The 19,884-nt window shown below is 44.3% G+C and overlaps 1 protein-coding gene across 1 annotated transcript; it reads left to right on the plus strand.

The window, feature by feature from the left end:
- The first annotated feature begins 972 nt into the window (after nt 1–972).
- ftr86 (finTRIM family, member 86) lies at nt 973–19,790 on the plus strand. Its single transcript, XM_048161342.1, has 10 exons — nt 973–1,067; nt 13,516–13,993; nt 14,384–14,479; nt 14,556–14,789; nt 15,245–15,404; nt 16,849–16,941; nt 17,015–17,137; nt 18,548–18,613; nt 19,088–19,290; nt 19,382–19,790. Exons 1-10 carry the CDS (start codon nt 1,039–1,041, stop codon nt 19,712–19,714), a joined length of 1,815 nt encoding a protein of 604 aa, XP_048017299.1. The 5' UTR covers nt 973–1,038; the 3' UTR covers nt 19,715–19,790.
- The last annotated feature ends 94 nt before the right edge of the window (nt 19,791–19,884 follow it).

Genomic DNA, 19,884 nt, shown 5'->3' on the forward strand with positions numbered 1-19,884 from the left:
GCCGGTCACAATCTGACAGGGAAACAACACAAACTATCAAACACTTTAAATCACTGAAGCACATTTCTGCTGATATGAGGGAAACAGATCCTCGATGTATTTAAAAGTTATTTATCATTATTATAAACACATATTAGACTCAAAATCTTAACTGGGATCTTGTGGCAGCTTGACTGGGATCTTCAGAATGATTTATGAATGTATAGTCACGGATTAACAAGATTTATAATGATGATTTAGTTGAATATAAACGAACATGAAGGAGCAAAACAACATTATTCTCGAAACTGATCACTGTCAGTCATTTATGCTGATTTAAACACGTTCATCATCAGAATCCACAGCGATATAAGCACACTTCTGTTTCAATCGAATAAATGATTATAAAACATAAAAACACTCACCTTAAAATAACCCGAAATCAGCGCGATGACGTCTGCCGGATGTTGTGACAGAAACTTCTTCTTCTTCGGTGGTGTGTGTTTGAATGTTGAACAGGCGCATTCCGCCACCTACTGGACACACACAACTATGGTTAAAACGAATTAGTTAATTATTTTAACATTTCACAGTAAATTATTTAAAAGAGTCCAGTCCAGCTCACAACAAACGTTTAAATGCTTTAATAGCTTTCATGATGGAAATAATATTGTATATTGTATCGTATAATGTATCATAATGATATGAGTCATTATCATTATGTCATTGATAAAATAAGCCCGTTCTTTATTTTATTGTGCTTTTTAAAATGGTTTTATTTTTTTATTCACATATTAAGCTTTTTTAATCATTTAGCTTATTCATAAACATATAGTCTTTTGTGTTATAATTATTCTTTACTGTGGTATTATTTTAACAGCGTTTAAAGTGTCTCTGTCACTTTGTATTTATTTATTTATTTATTTCAAAGTGTCTCTCCGTTGAGTGTCGAATCTTGATTCGGTTCGATCGACTCATCAAAAAGAGTCGATTCGCAGAATGATTCATGACTGATCAAACGCGTTCGGTAACGCGTTGTTTTGATCGCTGGTGTCCTGAATGACTGAACTCTGCCTCTCGACTGTACAGTAAGTGCATTAAAGGGTTACACATGAGCAATATCTGCGGATACTGTGATAGTTAAACGAGTAAACACAGCAGGACAGTCACAGATGATCAAACTCAGTATAAACCTCATGTGTGTGCTAGAGAAACTAAAACATGTAGTGTAAATATGAGATCATTTAAGATGATTTAAGACACACACAAAAAAAAGCAGTTTTAGGAAGAATGTTTTGGTTAGTGTTTATATTCTTTTATTATTTTAAAATATTTTTAAATATATATTTTGCAACTATTTGGTAACTTTTATAAAAGGTCTTGAAAGAGACTGAATAGATGTATATATACAGTAGATTTCTGCTCATTTACATTTACATTTATTCATTTGGCAGACGCTTTTATCCAAAGCGACTTACAAGTGAGGAATACAACAAGCGAGTCGTCATGACGAGGCAAATAGACAAGAAGTGCTCATTATACAAGTTATAGGCAGTGCTCAGATTATCCTAAGCTACAATAGAGAGGGATTAGAGGAAGTGAAAGGATAGGAGTAAGAAGTTTTTTTTTTTTTTTTTTTTTTTTTTTTTTTTTTTTTAAGATGAGGTTAAGTGCTCACGAAAGAGATGGGTTTTCAGCTGTCTTTTGAATATTGCCAGGGATTCCGCATTCCGGATGGAGGCAGGAAGATCGTTCCACCAGCAAGGAACAGTGAACGAGAACGTTCTGGAAAGTGATTTTGTGCCTCTCTGTGATGGTACCACAAGCCTTCGCTCCTTTAATGAGCGCAGGTTTCTGGTAGGAGTGTAGACTCGTAAGAGTGAGTGGAAGTAGGAGGGTGCTGAGCCTGTGGCAGATCTGTAAGCAAGCATCAACGCCTTGAATTTGATGCGAGCAGCAAGTGGTAGCCAGTGAAGAGAGATGAAGAGAGGCGTGACGTGGGCTCTTTTGGGCTCGTTGAAGACGAGACGTGCTGCAGCATTCTGAATCATTTGTAGAGGCTTGATTGTGCATGATGGCAGTCCAGCCAGAAGAGCATTGCAGTAATCAAGCCTAGAAATGACCAGGGCCTGGACCAGAAGTTGTGTTGCATGTTCTGTTAGAAAGGGCCTGATTTTCCTGATGTTGTATAGTGCAAATCTGCATGACCAAGCTGTCTTTGCAATGTGGTCTTTGAAGGACAGTTGGTCATCAAGGATTACTCCAAGATTTCTGGCCGAATTTGACGGGGTAATTGAGGATGTACCTATCTGGATGCTGAAATCGTGATTTAGAGTCGGATTGGCAGGGAAGACGAGAAGCTCAGTCTTAGCCAGGTTGAGCTGTAGATGATGTTCTTTCATCCATGCCGAGATGCCCGCCAGACAGCTTGAGATTCGTGCAGCTACTGTGGGATCATCTGGTTGGAATGAAAGGAAGAGTTGTGTGTCATCAGTATAGCAATGGTAGGAGAAACCATGTGCCTGAATGATGGGACCAAGTGATGTAGTGTAAATGGAGAAGAGGAGGGGTCCATGAACTGAACCCTGAGGAACACCCGTGGTTAGTTGATGAGCTTTGGATACCTCCCCTCTCCAGGCAACCCTGAAAGACCTTCCTGTGAGATAGGATTCAAACCAGAGAAGCGGAGTACCTGTGATGCCCAGTGATGAGAGGGTGGACAGGAGGATCTGATGATTCACCGTGTCAAAGGCAGCAGATAGATCGAGCAGAATGAGAACTGATGATTTGGAATCAGCCTTTGCAATCCGCAGGGATTCAGTGACCGACAGCAGTGCAGTCTCAGTCGAGTGGCCACTCTTGAAACCGGATTGATTGACATCCAATTGGTTGCTCTGTGAGAGGAAAGATGACACCTGGTTGAAAACAACTCGTTCAAGTGTTTTTCCTATGAATGGTAGGAGAGAAACAGGTCTGTAGTTGTCTACAATAGACGTGTTTAATGTGGGTTTCTTAAGCAGTGGGGTTACCCGAGCCTGCTTGAATGTGTTAGGGAAAGTGCCAGTGTGGAGAGATGTGTTGATGATGTGTGTCAGTGCTGGTAAAAGTGTGGGAGCGATGGCTTGTAGAAGGTGTGTGGGGATGGGATCTAGAGGGCAGGTGGTGGGATGGCTGGAGAGGAGAAGTTTGGATACTTCTGTCTCAGTGAGGGGGGAGAATGAAGAGAGGAGGTGTGTGGCTGTGTGTGTGGTTGGTCTGAGTTCCTGTGTGTGTGGAGCGGAGAACTGACTGCTGATGGTAGATGTTTTATCAGTGAAAAATGTAGCAAAATTATCAGCAGTAAGGGATGAGGTGGGTGGTGGTGGAGGGGGGCAGAGGAGAGAGTTGAATGTTTTGAAAAGTGTGCGTGTGTTTGGAGCGCTGTTGATTTTGTTGTGGAAATAGGAAGATTTAGCAGCATGAATTTCAGCAGAAAAGGATGAGAGCAGAGATTGATAGCTACTTAGGTCAAATTGGTCTTTTGATTTGTGCCACTTCCTCTCTGCAGCCCTGAGTTTGGTCCGATGTTCACGAAGAACATCAGATAACCAGGGATTAGAGGGAGTGGCACGTGCAGGCCTGGATGACAGAGGACAGATACTATCTAGAGAAGAAGTTAATGTGGAACATAAAGTGTCTGTTGCTGTATTCACATCTAGAGATGCGAATTGTGAGGGTGAGGGAAGAGAGGATGATACAGTAGAGGAAAGATCAGAAGAAGAAAGAGAGCGCAGGTTTCGTCTGAAGGTAACTGGTAGCGGGGTTGGTGGTGACAAATGGGGAGTTGTAGATTAAAAGTAATGAAGAAATGATCGGAAATGTGCAGAGGTTTTACAAGAATGTTGTCGGTGATGCAGTTGCGTGTGTAAATGAGATCAAGTTGGTTGCCAGATGTGTGTGTACTTGTGGAAATGAGCCGATTAAGATCGAATGATGCTAGAAGAGAGTGGAAGTCTGAAGCATAAGGCTTCTCTAGATGAATGTTGAAATCGCCAAAACTACAAGTGGGCTACCATCCTCTGGGAATGAGGACAGCAGCATGTCCAGTTCCTCTACAAAGGTACCCAGTTGGCCTGGGGGGCGATAAATTACTACGATATGAATTTTGACAGGAATTGCGATTGTAATAGCATGAAACTCAAATGAACTGTAGTTGCAAAGAGAGGAATGAGTCGAGTATTTCCAATTGTCAGAAATGAGAAGACCTGTGCCCCCACCCCTACCAGATTGGCGAGGGGTATGAGAGAAAGTGAAGTTGTTGGAGAGAGCAGCAGGAGTTGCTGAGTCCTCTGGACGAATCCAGGTCTCAGTCAAGCCCAAGATATTAAGAGAAGAATTAGTAGCAAAGGCTGGAATGAAGTCAGCTTTGTTAACTGCTGACTGACAATTCCATAGACCCACAGAGACAGAGAGAGGAGTATTAGTGTTAGAAGAGGAGTAAACAGGACGCAGGTTAGAAACATTGCGCTGCCTTTTACGTGGGTTAGTGGAGCGTTGCCGAGAGACAACAGGAATGAGTTGAAAGCACATGCTGAGGAAGAAGGAAAAGTGTGAAAGGAGGGAAGAAACTTAAGTGCCTACCGGTGTCGTTGCTCGGTGGAGTCGCGCAGGTAGAGTCGCAGGTCTTCACCCGAGTCGGTCTTCACACGAGGAGGCTGAACGCTCCCGCTGACGCTTCCGCGACAGCCCGCACACACAATTAATATACTGCTTATTAACATGTGATTGAAACGAGCTAGGCCCGCCTTGCAAATCAGCAGTGCAAAAGCCTAAACCCGTGAATGGCTGAAAACCGAAACTAACTAAAGCTTAAGTGCGGGCAATAACACCAATAAAGTCTGCAAACGCAGCTGTTATTCTAAACAAGTACAATTAAAATACAATTCTATATAGTCGAGGTAGGAAATAGGACAAACACAGATACGAATTAAATCCTTCCTAGCAGCAAAGAATAAACGAAGCAACTGACTCAGAACAGATATTAAGCAAAACACTCACGCGCTCTTGCGTCCGTCACCACTGCCAGCTCGCTAGTTCTGCTCCTGTCAGTGAATTCAGTGGTGCTGCTCTACTCATCTGAAGGAGTCAATAAAGCATTAATATTTCTAGATGATTGGTGATTCTGACAGTAGATGAGCACCCAGGGACCTGTCTTACTGACAAACACAGTATGGAGGAACATCTGAGTCCCAGAATCACTTGAGTTTACTCACATTCAGCTGGACACGAGTAGCCTGACCTTCAGGAACCTCTTGGAAGGTCTAGTGAGTTCCTGCAGGTAATGTCTGTGCGTCACTCTCCTGCTCAATCTCACACAAGCCTGTCCTCGTCCGTCACAGAAGAGCCTGTGGTGTGCATGAGAGCGTCTAACCATCACTCTGGACAGGTCTTGCTGAACCACACAGAAACACATCAGTCAGGGATGTGATGAATCTCCTCAGTCGCTGAGATCAGCAGGTTCACTTCTCTGACGGGAGAATCATACATACAGTGAAATCATATTTGCTGCTTGCGTCCTGAACACAAGTGATAAAATAACAGTTTAAATCATCACCTTGATGAACTCAGCGAGTCAGTGTTTGATCCTGTCCTGTGACGAGATGAGAGGATCTTTCTGCTTCTGTCATGTCTCAGGGTTCAGGAGTTTCTTCTCAGGTTCTGATCAGAGGGATCTGGTGACACCTCTGTGTGCTCGACTGCTCGATGGAGTCCATACGGCTCTGCTCTGTCTGCTTCAAACAGCTGCTCACACTTCACAACAAGCTTCATCAGTGAACAAACGATCACAGTGAGATGGACAGAAGCTGGTCCACACACTCCTGAGAATGATCACAGAGAGAGTGAATCAGTCTTTACACTTCTCTGAGCAGCTTCAGCTTCATATGTCTGACACTCACTTGACATTTATTCAACAGTGCTTTGATCTGCCTGCATTTGTCATGATTGATTACAGGAAGCAAATGCAAGTAACGCCGTTTATTTAACAACAAGCAGTAACAGAAACACAGTCAATGAAAACGTGCAGGCTTCAGGTGGCGCAGGGACTGAGATGGTCGGCTGGTGACGTGACGTGGTGACAGAAGAGTGGCGGTGAGATGATTCCAGGTTCCAGACGGTAGACAAGGCACGAAGACAGTAATCCACAGATAGACGACGAACAACTGGGACTCCGGTCAGGAACAGACAAGACAACCACGAACAGGACACCAAACAACGATCTGACAATGGAGAGATGAATGAGGTGAGTATTTAATGACTGAGGAAATGAGCAGCAGGTGGGGAGAGTGATGAGTGGCAGCTGGGTCCACTAATCACCCACGTGGCCTGGGCACACCCACAAACACACTCGCACACAAACACAAACACACCCACTGCTGTCATAACACAGAGCACGCGACAAGAAGGAAACAATGCATCTGCGAACCGTGACAGTACCCCTCCTCCTAGGAATGCCTCCTGGCATTCCCCGACTCCCTTACCTGTCGATTGTAATCATCGATAAGGGTGTGATCCAGAATGTCCCTGGCAGGAACCCAACTCCTCTCCTCCGGACCGTAACCTTCCCAGTCCACCAAGTACTGAAATCCGCGTCCCCTCCGCCTAGAGTCCAGAATACGATTTACCGAATAAGATGGTTCCCCATCTACGAGACGCGGCAGTGGGGGAACCGGGGCTGGCGGATTAATCTCAGAATGAAAAACAGGTTTAATTTTGGAGACATGGAAGACGGAATGAATCCTCCTGTACACTGGAGGAAGTTTGAGGCGGACTGCCACCGGACTAATGATCTTGGTGACAGCGAACGGGCCAATAAATTTAGGAGCAAGCTTCTTAGAAACGGGTCGGAGAGGAATATCCTTAGTAGAAAGCCACACTTTTTGACCGACGACGTAAACCGGAGGCCTTGACCGGTGGCGATCGGCTTTGGCCTTGGTGCGTTCCCTCACTTGGAGGAGAGTCTCTCGGGCTCTCGTCCAAGTTCGGTGGCACTTCTGGACAAAGGCGTGGGCAGAGGGGACCGCGACCTCGGATTCCAGACTGGGAAAAATAGGTGGCTGGTAACCTACACTGCATTCAAACGGAGATAGGCCCGTGGACGACACTGGTAAAGTATTGTGTGCGTACTCCACCATTGAGAGTTGTTGACTCCAAGAGGAAGGATTCTTGGAGACCATACATCGCAACGTTCGCTCCAAATCCTGATTGGCTCTCTCAGTCTGACCATTGCTCTGGGGTGAAACCCAGACGACAGACTAACAGTCGCCCCCAGCAATCTACAGAATTCCTGCCAAAATTTGGAAACGAATTGGGGACCCCTGTCAGAGACCAACGTCTACCGGGAGGCCATGAATCCGAAAGACGTGATCAATGATCGTAACCGCTGTCTCCTTGGCTGAGGGTAATTTGGGCAAGGGAATAAAATGAGCCGCCTTCGAGAACCGGTCCACTACGGTTAAAACAACCGTGTTCCCTTGGGAGGGTGGGAGGGCGGTCACAAAATCTAGCGAGATATGGGACCAGGGTCTCGAAGGGACTGACAGCGGTTGAAGTAACCCATCTGGGGCACGATTGGAAGTCTTACCAACAGCGCAGACTGAGCAAGCCAAGACAAAATCGCGAACGTCACGAGCCATGAGAGGCCACCAGAATCGTTGCTTAACCAAAAACTTAGTTCGACTGACTCCTGGATGACATGCCACATTGGAACTATGACCCCACTGAATGACCATGGACCGTAATCCCTCCGGCACAAATAATCGGTTTGGTGGGCACCCGGGCGGAGGCGTTACCCCTTCTAGAGCCGACTTGACTCTCGATTCGACCTCCCATGTGAGTGTGGAGATAACTAATCTCTCGGGAAAAATACACTCGGGAGTAGACGGGCGTTCGGAACGGTCAAAAATACGAGACAAAGAGTCGGGTTTGATGTTTTTGGAACCCGGGCGGTACGAGAGAGTAAAATCAAAACGTCCGAAAAAAAGTGCCCACCGAGCCTGCCTGGAGTTCAATCTTTTGGCAGTTCTGATGTATTCCAGGTTCTTATGATCGGTCCAGACGATAAAGGGTACCCCAGAGCCCTCTAACCAGTGGCGCCATTCTTCCAACGCTAACTTGACTGCCAGCAACTCTCGATTACCAATGTCGTAGTTACTTTCGGCGGGAGATAAGCGATGAGAAAAAAACGCGCACGGATGCATCTTATCGTCTGCGGAAGCACGCTGGGACAACACTGCACCTACCCCCACCTCTGATGCGTCGACCTCCACCACAAACTGCCGTGATGGATCAGGGGCAACGAGAATAGGGGCCGAAACAAAGCGAGCCTTCAGTTTGGCAAACGCAGCCTCAGCTGCGTCTGACCACCTGAACGTAGTTTTGGGGGAGGTCAAGGCGATCAGAGGTGAGGCTAGTTGGCTGAAGTTGCGAATGAAACGCCGGTAAAAATTGGCGAACCCCAGAAACCTCTGTAGGGCCTTACGGGAATCTGGATTTGGCCAATCTACCACAGCCCTAACCTTCTCAGGGTCCATGCGTACTCCCTCAGTCGACACGATGTACCCTAGGAAAGGAACAGACTGTGCATGAAAAACGCATTTCTCCGCCTTGACAAAAAGCCCATTCACTAGCAACCTCTGAAGCACTCGTCGAACGTGCTGTACGTGTTCCTGGAGAGATGAGGAAAAAATCAATATGTCGTCCAGGTAGACATATAAGAACTGATCGACCATATCTCTCAGCACGTCATTAACGAGTGCCTGGAAGACCGCTGGGGAGTTGGAAAGCCCGAAACGGCATGACCAAGTATTCAAAGTGCCCCCTAGGGGTGTTAAAGGCGGTCTTCCATTCATCACCCTCCCTGATGCGGGCCAAATGATAAGCATTTCTTAAATCCAATTTTGTGAAGACGGATGCTCCCTGCAACCTCTCAAAGGCTGAAGACATTAACGGCAAAGGATAGGTATTCTTTACCGTAATGTTGTTCAACTCCCGGTAATCAATACAAGGTCGCAGGGAACCATCCTTCTTCCCCACAAAAAAGAACCCCGTCCCCGCTGGAGAAGAGGAATGGCGAATGAACCCGGCTGCTAGTGAATCAGAAATATATTTCTCCATAGCCTCTCTTTCGGGGACCGAAAGTGAATATAACTTGCCTTTAGGCGGAGACTTCCCTGATACTAGATCTATGGCACAGTCGTAGGGACGATGCGGAGGAAGAGAAGCAGCCCTGGACTTACTGAACACCTCCTTCAGGTCCTGGTACTCGACGGGCACGGTAGACAGATCCACTGCTTCCTCCTGTAAGACAGAACCAGAAACAGACGAACAAGCAGAGACAAGACAAGACTTATGACACTCCTCACTCCAGGCCACAATGGAGTTCTGGACCCAGTCTACCCGGGGGTTGTGTTTGGTGAACCAAGGATGACCAAGGACGACGGGGGTGTGAGGGGAATCAAAAATAAAAAATTTAATCCGTTCCGAATGGTTGCCAGCGGTGATGAGGGTGATATCTTCAGTGACGTGAGAAATGGTGGGAAGGCTCTGTCCATTGAGTGCGTGAACAGCGATTCTGTCGGTGAGTGGTTTGAAAGGAATGTGGAACTTGGTGGCGAAAGATTGGTCCATGAAGTTACCTTCTGCCCCGGAATCCAGAAGTGCGTTGCAGTTGTGAAGGTGATGCGACCATCCCAATCTCACCGGGAGGAGGGTGGATGTGGTTGAGGACTTTCCAGCGGAGATCCCACCCGACAGTAGCCTCAAACTTACTGCCGGGCTTTCCCTTTTAACGGGCAGTTGTAAGCGAAATGTCCCGCCTTGCCACAATATAAACAAAGTCCTTGGGACCTCCGCCTCTCCCGCTCCTCCCGGGAAAGCCGAGCTCGACCCACCTGCATGGGCTCATGATCTTGAATGGGACTGACCGTGTCCCCGCCGCCGGACCTCAGGACTTCCTCACTCCTGTGGGCTGGACTTCTCCGCTCGGCCCTGGTCAGCCGAGCATCCACCCTGAGCGCCAGGTCGACAAGACCATTAAACGTGGTGGGGAGGTCCAGCGCGTAGATCTCCCTTTGGACACGGTCAGCCAACCCATGCAGGAACATGTCCCACTGCGCCTCCTCGTTCCAGTGACACTCTGCCGCCAATGTACGAAATTCGATGGAATAGTCAGACACCGACTTCTCTCCTTGGCGTAGTTCCGCCAACTGTCTGGCGGCTTCTCTCCCCGCGACTGAGCGGTCGAACACTCTCTTCATTTCTGCGGAGAGTGACTGGAACGAGGTACAGCAGGGGTCTTGGTTCTCCCACACCGCCGTTCCCCAGAGCGACGCCTTCCCCGTCAAAAGCGTCAGTACGAAAGCCACTCTGCTTTGTTCGGAGCTGAAGGTGCGGGGCTGCAGAGCAAAGTGCATGGTACAATGTGTCAGAAAAGCTCTACAAAATCCTGGTTCACCTGAATAAGCTTCGGGTACTGGGAGCCGAGGCTCCGAAGCGGCGACGCTCGCTGGTGTGGGTGGGGAAACGGCCGGTGTGGGCGGCGCAGCGGGAGCACGAAGCAGCTGGACTTGCTGGGTGAGCTCGGATACCTGCGCCACGAGAGCCTGCACGGCTCTTCCCGTCTCGTTGAGATTTCTCTCCTGTGACTCCATTCGACGAATGCTGCTGTTGACGAAATCCTCCAGCGAAGACTGCTGAGTGCTTGCTGCTTCCGTAGCAGGGTCAGATCGTTCTGTCATGATTGATTACAGGAAGCAAATGCAAGTAACGCCGTTTATTTAACAACAAGCAGTAACAGAAACACAGTCAATGAAAACGTGCAGGCTTCAGGTGGCGCAGGGACTGAGATGGTCGGCTGGTGACGTGACGTGGTGACAGAAGAGTGGCGGTGAGATGATTCCAGGTTCCAGACGGTAGACAAGGCACGAAGACAGTAATCCACAGATAGACGACGAACAACTGGGACTCCGGTCAGGAACAGACAAGACAACCACGAACAGGACACCAAACAACGATCTGACAATGGAGAGATGAATGAGGTGAGTATTTAATGACTGAGGAAATGAGCAGCAGGTGGGGAGAGTGATGAGTGGCAGCTGGGTCCACTAATCACCCACGTGGCCTGGGCACACCCACAAACACACTCGCACACAAACACAAACACACCCACTGCTGTCATAACACAGAGCACGCGACAAGAAGGAAACAATGCATCTGCGAACCGTGACAGCATTGACACTATTCTTTAAGAGCTGCTGTGCAGCCAAAATTATATACCAGTTATCAATGTAAAGCTGCTTTGACACAATCTGCATTGTAAAAAGCGCTATATAAATAAAGGTGACTTGACTCATTCAGATATTTCTATAGTATTGTACTATAATTTTGCACATCTGTTGATATAGTTTTAATAATTTATGGCAGTTGTTAGGTTTGTTTGTTTTATTTTTTCTTCATTTTTAATATTTTTTTTTATATATTTAGTAACTTTATATTTTATCTATTTTTTACATGTTTATTTTTACATTCTCACTCCCTTTTTTGTTTTTAATACTGTTTTTTTTCCCCCATAACAGATCTTGTATCAATTTAGTAAAGTTAGTTAATCTTATAAAATAACTATTTACATCGCTGAATATTTACAGCACAAGCTTTCTGCTCATTTTGAAATATTGTCACAAACTCAAAATGTTAATTTTATCTGAAATGCTATTTTTCTTAAGAATTATTCTAACATGTCTATTAATAGAGTACACCATTACAGATTTTGGCCATTGTTATTTTTACAGTCTTTTTTTAAAAATTATTTTATTTTTACCCATAACTGATCTTGTGTCAGTGTAATGTTAACTTTAGATTAGATGTAAGCAGTCTGGCTAAAGAGCAATATAATATGTACAGGATTCTGTCACTGACTCGTCCATGTTCATGTGTTGTTGTTTTCATGAGACAACGGTATAGGGTTTTTCCTCTCTGGAAGCAGCGTTCAGCAGAATGCAGTGGAGAATGAGCTGAAGCAGAGACACATGACCAGCGCAGAGACATCACTGCATCTCTGTGTTCCTGCAGGAGTTTGCACACAGACTCATTCAGCTTTTGGACAGCATTGATCATTCATTATTTTACTGCCTCAGCTGAACAGTATTTGTGGGAAAGCCCAGAGGAAGGTCAGCTGATGCACTGTGATCAGAATGTCAAGAACGACTTCCTCATTCTCCTAACTCATGTTGTGACTTCATAATGACTGGTCCTGTTGAGAAACGGCTGAACAAAGAGTGCAGGAGACCTGACAAGTCACAGAATATGGTGGCATGTGATTTGCCGTGTGGTTGAGGTGAAGCTGGAGGTCACAGCAGTGGATGCAGGAGGATCTGACCTGAACACTCACTCATCACTGATGCTCCTTCATCACTCTGTATAAACTCAGACAGGTGACGTAATAATAATCTGCCTCAAGCTGCTGGAGCTGCAAGCCAATGAGATGTTCCTCTGCTCAAACTGAACCACAGCGGACACATTTCCAGTGTCTCACGATCCCTCACAATGTTTCCAGTTCAGCAGTTTTCCTGAGGAATTGAGCTGATTTAACTCTCATGGGTTGTTTTCATGTCCGCGGGTTGAAGAAACCCCAAATAACTTGATATTTAGCCCCTGGAATGCTAATTTTACCAGAGGAACCCCATCAAAAACACAGATTTTCCCCAGCAGAACTGGGGACCCCCGGCCCGAAACACACAGTGCAGCTGAATCAGCAGTGTCATATTTCTTTCTTCCTTTTCTTTTTTCTCAACCATGGATGCCAAAATTTCAATCACTTCACTTCATTAAATTACGAATTTGTTCTCATAATTTAATGACTTTATTCTCAACATTTTATTTCGACTTTGTTCTTGAAATTTAACAACTTTAATCTCGAGATGGTTTTATTTTTTATTATTGCTTGGCCCTAATCCTCTTCCGTAGCATTCTTCTAGCAGTATTATAGTTTGTTTTTTTGCAAAGTGAGTGAGATAGTAGCTAATGTCAGCTCAGGCGTTATTAAATGAACACTTTATACTGTAGATGATACACATCACACAGCCAGAAATCACTGATCACAAATGAGGCGTTACAATCACCCTAGAATGAGGAAATTCAGTGCAGTTATTCAATCAAAACTTCTAATCTTTCTTATTTTTTAATATTTAAACACTGATGAATCATTAGTGTGTTCCTAATCAATCATGTGACACATTATCAGAAGATTTTCATGACTTCACTCATATAACCTTCATTACAGCATGGTTTAGCAGGCCGTCCCTGACCAGCTGGACAGGTTTGTCAGCCTTCCTCTCATTTCTTTCCCTCTATGTCATTCTGGCCATGGAAAAAGTGTGTATTTCTCAGCTAGAAGCTCCGGAGAACTCGTAATACTAGTTATAACCACACCCGTTCAGCTTTAAAAGAGATGTGCCTCAGTTAGTGAAGTCATCGTCTGTACTAACCCTGAACTCCCTCCAGTATCTCCAGGATCATGGCTTCATCCTCATGGGCTCCAGAGGCGTTTTCTTGCCCTATATGTTTGGAGATCCTGAGAGACCCCGCGACGCTCCCCTGCGGACACACGTACTGCCTCCTCTGCATCCAGACGCACTGGGATCAGGCAGCGGGGAAAGGCTGTGAGTGTCCTCAGTGCAGACAGCGCTTCCACCCCCGGCCCGTCCTGGCCAGGAGCAACGTGCTCATGGAGGCCATGGAGAAGCTGAGACTGGGTGGGCAGGACGGCCCGGACTCTGCTCCGTGTCCAGACGTGCCCTCGACCCAGCCCGGACTGTACCCCGCCCTGCCCTCGGGCTCCCCGCAGCTCTGTCCGCTGCACCAGCAGGTGCTGGAGCTGTACTGCTGCCACGAGAAACTGTGCGTCTGCGAGGAGTGTGGCCTTCTGGGACACAAGGGTCATCAGGTGGTGCGGCCGGACGAAGAGCGACTGAAGATTCAGGTGTGTGTCCCATAACATGTTACAAAACCTGTCATAAACACCTCATATTTCACCCCAAACTTTTAAAAAATAATTAAGTATGTAAGGAATGATGTGAATTATCACTTAAAATAAGTCCCAACAGGGTGATTAAGTCTAGAGGTGATCAGTCTTACTGTACAGATTCACATTTCAAAAGGTAATGATTGGATTTCAGATCAGCAGGAGTTCAGGCATCAATAGTTTTATGGATGATAACTGAAATATTACTACTGAAATCGTATTAGTAATTAGTTACACTACTAGTTACAGCAAGAAGAAGTAAGTAAATAATGAGGATTGTAGTTTATTGAGGGAACGGTCGTAGTTAATAGTGAATGTTCTCCAAGCTGAAGTGTTTCCTCTACACAGCAAGAGCTGACGGAGCTGGATGCCCGGATACAGGAGAGCATTGCAGACAGAGAGAGGGTTATTCAGAGCCTTCCCCAGGTGTCTGAAGCACACAAGGTAAATGACCGCTCAATAATCATGAAAGGAGTCCTGCAGCTCTGTGTTACTGATGTAGTGAGTTTGTGTCCCGCAGAGCTCACTGCAGAAGCTGATGATGGACAGTCAGGCCGTCTTCATGGACGTGTTGAGGAGCGTGGATCTCAGCCGCTCTCAGGCGCTCGAGCTGCTTCAGGCTCACGAGAGATCGTCCTCGAGCCTCATACAGGCCCGGAGCCATCAGATCCAGCAGGAGATCGTCCTTCTGCGCCGGAGACGAGACGAGCTGAAGACGCTGGACAGCATTCAGGACCCCATCGCCTTCCTGAACGTGAGTGTGACATCACAAGAGCTGCTGTGCAGCCAAAATTATGTACCAGTTATCAATGTAAAGCTGCTTTGATACAATCTGCATTGTAAAAAGCACTATATAAATAAAGGTGACTTGACTTGATGATTGTCTCTGTTTGCACAAGAGCAGTCAGATAATTTTTACCCAGTTGAACATTTATTTTGCACATTTGTTTTAAAGTAAGAAAATGACTAATTTAAAGAGTTGGTAACAATATTTGATATGAGGATCGATCCTTTTGATACATCAAGTGACTCATAATCTTCTGCAAATCCTGAAGTAAATCCCTAAATATTGTCCTTTCAAAACATAATTAATCATGAGTGGTTGGGTCAATGTCACCTTGGGTGTGTTCATTTGTTCATACAAACATATTCATAAAAGCAGACACATGATCAATAATAACGAAGGGTTATTGTTGTACTGATTCGCAGACATTCATGGCGGTGGACTCCTCGGATCCGACGGGAAGTGTAGCGATGGAGATCCTGACTCCAGAGACAGTGACATCAGGGGTCAGATCGTGTCTGGACGCTTTCAGAGAGGGGGCGGAAAATCTCACCAAAACCAGCCTGGCCAGTATCTTCAGAGTTGGTGAGTGAGTAAAGCTTTTCAACGCCTTCCTGCCGAGCGTCAGCGTCACCCGTTCCTTCCTGTCCGTTTAGATATTAATCATTTGAGAAACGACAAGCTCTCTGCATTCACATAATCATGGTAAAATCACTGTAATGCACGGCCTATCACAGCTCATTGATTTGAGTGAAATTAATAAATTGCAATAAATAACTGCATTAATTTATTAATAACTAGAATAAAGTTTATCTTTGTCAAGCAACATAGCTATATAGTAGATTATTACAGAAAATGCATCATATATATATATATATATATACAGTACAGTCCAAAAGTTTGGAACCACTAAGATTTTTAATGTTTTTAAAAGAAGTTTCGTCTGCTCACCAAGGCTACATTTATTTAATTAAAAATACAGTAAAAACAGTAATATTGTGAAATATTATTACAATTTAAAATAACTGTGTACTATTTCAATATATTTCACAAAGTAATTTATTCCTGTGATCAAAGCTGAATTTTCAGCATCGTTACTCCAGTCTTCAGTGTCACATGATCCTTCAGAAATCATTCTAATATGCTGATCTGCTGCTCAAGAAACATTTATGATTATTATCAATGTTGAAAACAGTTGTGTACTTTTTTTTTCAGGATTCCTTGATGAATAGAAAGTTCAAAAGAACAGCATTTATCTGAAATACAAAGCTTCTGTAGCATTATACACTACCGTTCAAAAGTTTGGGGTCAGTAAGAATTTTTATTTTTATTTTTTTGAAAAGAAATTAAAGAAATGAATACTTTTATTCAGCAAGGATGCATTAAATCAATCAAAAGTGGCAGTAAAGACATTTATAATGTTACAAAAGATAAGATTTCAGATAAACACTGTTCTTTTGAACTTTCTATTCATCAAATAATCCTGAAAAAAAATATTGTACACAAATATTTTGTACAATTGTACACATTAAATGTTTCTTGAGCAGCAGATCAGCATATTAGAATGATTTCTGAAGGATCATGTGACACTGAAGACTGGAGTAATGATGCTGAAAATTCAGCTTTGCATCACAGGAATAAATTACTTTGTCAAATATATTCAAATAGAAAACAGTTATTTTAAATTGTAATAATATTTCACAATATTACTGTTTTTACTGTATTTTTAATTAAATAAATGTAGCCTTGGTGAGCAGACGAAACTTCTTTTAAAAACATTAAAAATCTTAGTGGTTCCAAACTTTTGGACTGTACTGTATATATATATATATTTGCACTTTACAGCAGCAGAATTTACGGTGTGAATCAGTTTTTCACTGTTGACTATAATAATCACTGAAGTGAGCGTCTCTCGTGTCTCCAGTGCCGTTCAGCTCAGAGTAATGCTTTATCTTCACACCACTAATGAATCTGACTTTAATGAATGTTGTATCAGCGATATAACGATCAGTCCCATGTGACCCTGCAGTCAATGATGCGGCCGCTCTGGCACAATCATCCAGTCAGTCATGTGACGGAGGCGTCAGCTCCAGCCAATCACAGCCGCCCTCACAGACCCCAGGTAAGCACACATTATAGTTAGACTACACTGAACTCATCTGAACAGAGGGTTATTTTTGAAATCTCTTCTTCAGCTTTTCAGGTTACAGAAGTAAAGTCTGACTCCGTGAAACCGGACGTTAAACCCAAAGTCAAAGCGTCGTCTCCTGCAACACAAGATCAGCACAAGAAACAGGACCGTCCCTCTGCCAACCCTGGTACATCCTTTCCCTTCACGCAGAAATCATTTGTGAAATATTGTGCAAAAAAAAAAAAGTATTATTATTATTTTAAATATTGTTAGGTGAATCTTACAAAACCCTCAAGAACATGTCCATGTGCTGAAAATAAAATGAAATACACTGTATAAAATATAAAATATTAAAGCTGAAAATGAAGATTATCAGATCTAGTGAAGCACACAGTCATTTTCACTTAGTGCAATAATACAGTAAAGTTACTTTTACTAATAATAATGAGAAATATAAACACTCAAAAGGACAACATTTGCATTACGGGGACGGGGGGGTTAGGAAATATATGTTACAATGCAAGAAAATCGTAATGGTCGTAAAATTAGTGATGGGAGCTTTCCAAACATGCATCGACCTTTGCGAATCGTTTCGAACCAGAGTGTGTATCAAACTGCCAACGTCAGGTGATTTCAGCAAACGAGGCTTTGTCGATACGAATGTCAATGATTCACCACTAGGGGGCGATGATCTCTGTCAACCCATGAACGAGTGTCTTTAGCCGCTTTTACACCAAAATTTGTCCTAGGAACTTTTCCCCCCAGACCTGTTTCTGTCTGCGTTTCCATCACGGTCTAAAGTACCATGAAGATTAGTCATGTGACATAGGACTGCATGCATTTTCCAGATCCAGCTGGATTCATCCTCCGCATATAAGCTTAATAAAGTGTGAACCTCGCCGTCGCTCCATCTGTCGTATTTTTTAAACTCCATTGTTGATTTGAATAGTAAACCACTCTTACAGCACCGCAACAGACTTTACAAACAGTTGTTGAAATAAAATGGCGCACAAATCCCACCCTTGAAAGCTCCTGAACTTTGGAAAAGTACCACCCCGTGAGCAGGGACTTTCTGAGGGGGACATTTTAGCAGAACTTCATTTAGACCCTGATTCCTGCGCTCAAAACACACAGAGTACCACCAGTGGAAGATTTTTACCTGATCTCAGATCAGTTTTATTCATTTGTAGACATTTAATGACACATCTGTATGATAAAAAGGAAGTGTTGTAGTTAATAGTCTCTTATATAAAACTCTCCATAAAACAAACAAAACAAGGCCTACAATGTAATAAAGGAACACATCTATTTATAAAGACAATTCATATTTAATGGTGTGAGATGATTTATTAATGGCATTAATATATCACACCTTCAATAAAACATTTGCCGTTGGTTTTGTAAAAGTTTTTTAAGCATATTTGGGCTAGTTTTTGTTGCATTTACATGTTCTGACCAGCATGTGGTGTTTCGAGTGAATCATTTTGAAAAGCTTTGTTTCTCTCATCAGACCTAAAATATGCGTATATTATGTACAGTGCAGTACAGTTTTTGAGGGGTGAATGTGACATGTCTGATCTGTATTGTGTGTCTGCAGTGGAGGGATCAGCGTCCTGTTGTCCGTCTACACCCGCTCCTAAATCCAGAGAGGAGATGCTCAAATGTGAGTCTGTCGTGATTCTGCAGAAATACGTCCCTGCAAAAAATGCTGTTCTTACTAGTTTTTGTCTTTTTTCCAGTCCAAATATCTAAAAATTCTTAGATCAAGAAGCATTTTCTTGACAAGTAAAAATTATTTTCTCGTTTTCAGGAAAAATAAGTCAAAATTAAGTGAGTTTTTCCCTAAAACAAGCAAAATAATCTGCCAGTGGGGTAAGCAAAATAATATTAATCCGAACTGAAAACAAGATTATATATCTTATTTTTGGTTTGAAAAAAGATTAATTTGCTTGTTTTAGGGGAAAACTCAACTTAAAACTTAATTTTGACTTATTTTTCCTGAAAACAAGAAAATAATTTTTACTTGTCAAGAAAATGCTTCTTGATATTTGGACTGGAAACAAGACAAAAACTCTAAGTAAGAACAGCATTTTTTGCAGTTCTTGTTCAGAGTTTGATGGTGTGTATTTTCTTTCAGTCCGCATCGAGCCTACACTAGATCCCAACAGCGCTTTCCGTCAGATCCGTTTATCTGACGGATACCGCAAGGCGACTCTGTGCGCGGAGAACCAGAGTTACCCGGATCACCCGGAGCGCTTCCTGTACTGGAGGCAGGTGATGTGCGTGGAGCCGCTGGCCGGGAGCCCGTACTACTGGGAGCTGGAGTGGACGGGACAGAGGGTAACAGACTCACTAAAGCATTATGGGCAGTGTGCAGATGAGCGTTTGCTTGTGCTGGGAAGAGTGTGACGTGTGTTTCTTCTGTGGTCAGGTGACTGTTGGCGTGGCGTATAAAGACATGGAGCGCTCTGCGGCCGAGGACAGCTCCAGACTGGGCCACAACACGCGGTCCTGGAGCCTGTACTGGTCCGGCAAGGCTTTCTCCATGTGGCATGCTGGGAAAGAAACGGCTCTGGCTGGTCCCAAAGCCCGGCGTATCGGGGTCTATCTGGACCAGCAGGCCGGAGTGCTGGCTTTCTATCGAGTCTCTCACGGTCAGGCGCAGGAGATCTGCTGTGTTCACACGCTCTTCCACGCTCCGCTCTTCGCCAGCTTCCGCTTCTGGTCCGGAGTCGGCTCCTCCATCACCATCTGTGAGCTGTGAGCAGAAACACACGCCTTTATAGCTTTCTCTGTCTGACTCTCATCACGTGAAATAAAAACACAACACTGATGCATCATGAGGTTTTGTGGTGAATGTGTGTGTAACGCTCATCTGGATAACAGCAGAGACACGTGAACACAGTTATCTGAACACAGAACATGCGTGACTTC

Source organism: Megalobrama amblycephala, linkage group LG16 (assembly GCF_018812025.1).
Source record: "Megalobrama amblycephala isolate DHTTF-2021 linkage group LG16, ASM1881202v1, whole genome shotgun sequence".
Classification (NCBI taxonomy): Eukaryota; Metazoa; Chordata; class Actinopteri; order Cypriniformes; family Xenocyprididae; genus Megalobrama; species Megalobrama amblycephala.

What these genes read in the sequence shown, in the direction of transcription:
- ftr86 (XM_048161342.1), top strand. Translation starts at nt 1,039, where the DNA reads ATGACTGAACTCTGCCTCTCGACTGTACA. An exon ending in AGGTGTCTGAAGCACACAAG is followed by an intron (nt 14,480 to 14,555) that starts GTAAATGACCGC and finishes TGTGTCCCGCAG; the next exon opens with AGCTCACTGCAGAAGCTGAT. An exon ending in TGGAGTGGACGGGACAGAGG is followed by an intron (nt 19,291 to 19,381) that starts GTAACAGACTCA and finishes TTCTGTGGTCAG; the next exon opens with GTGACTGTTGGCGTGGCGTA.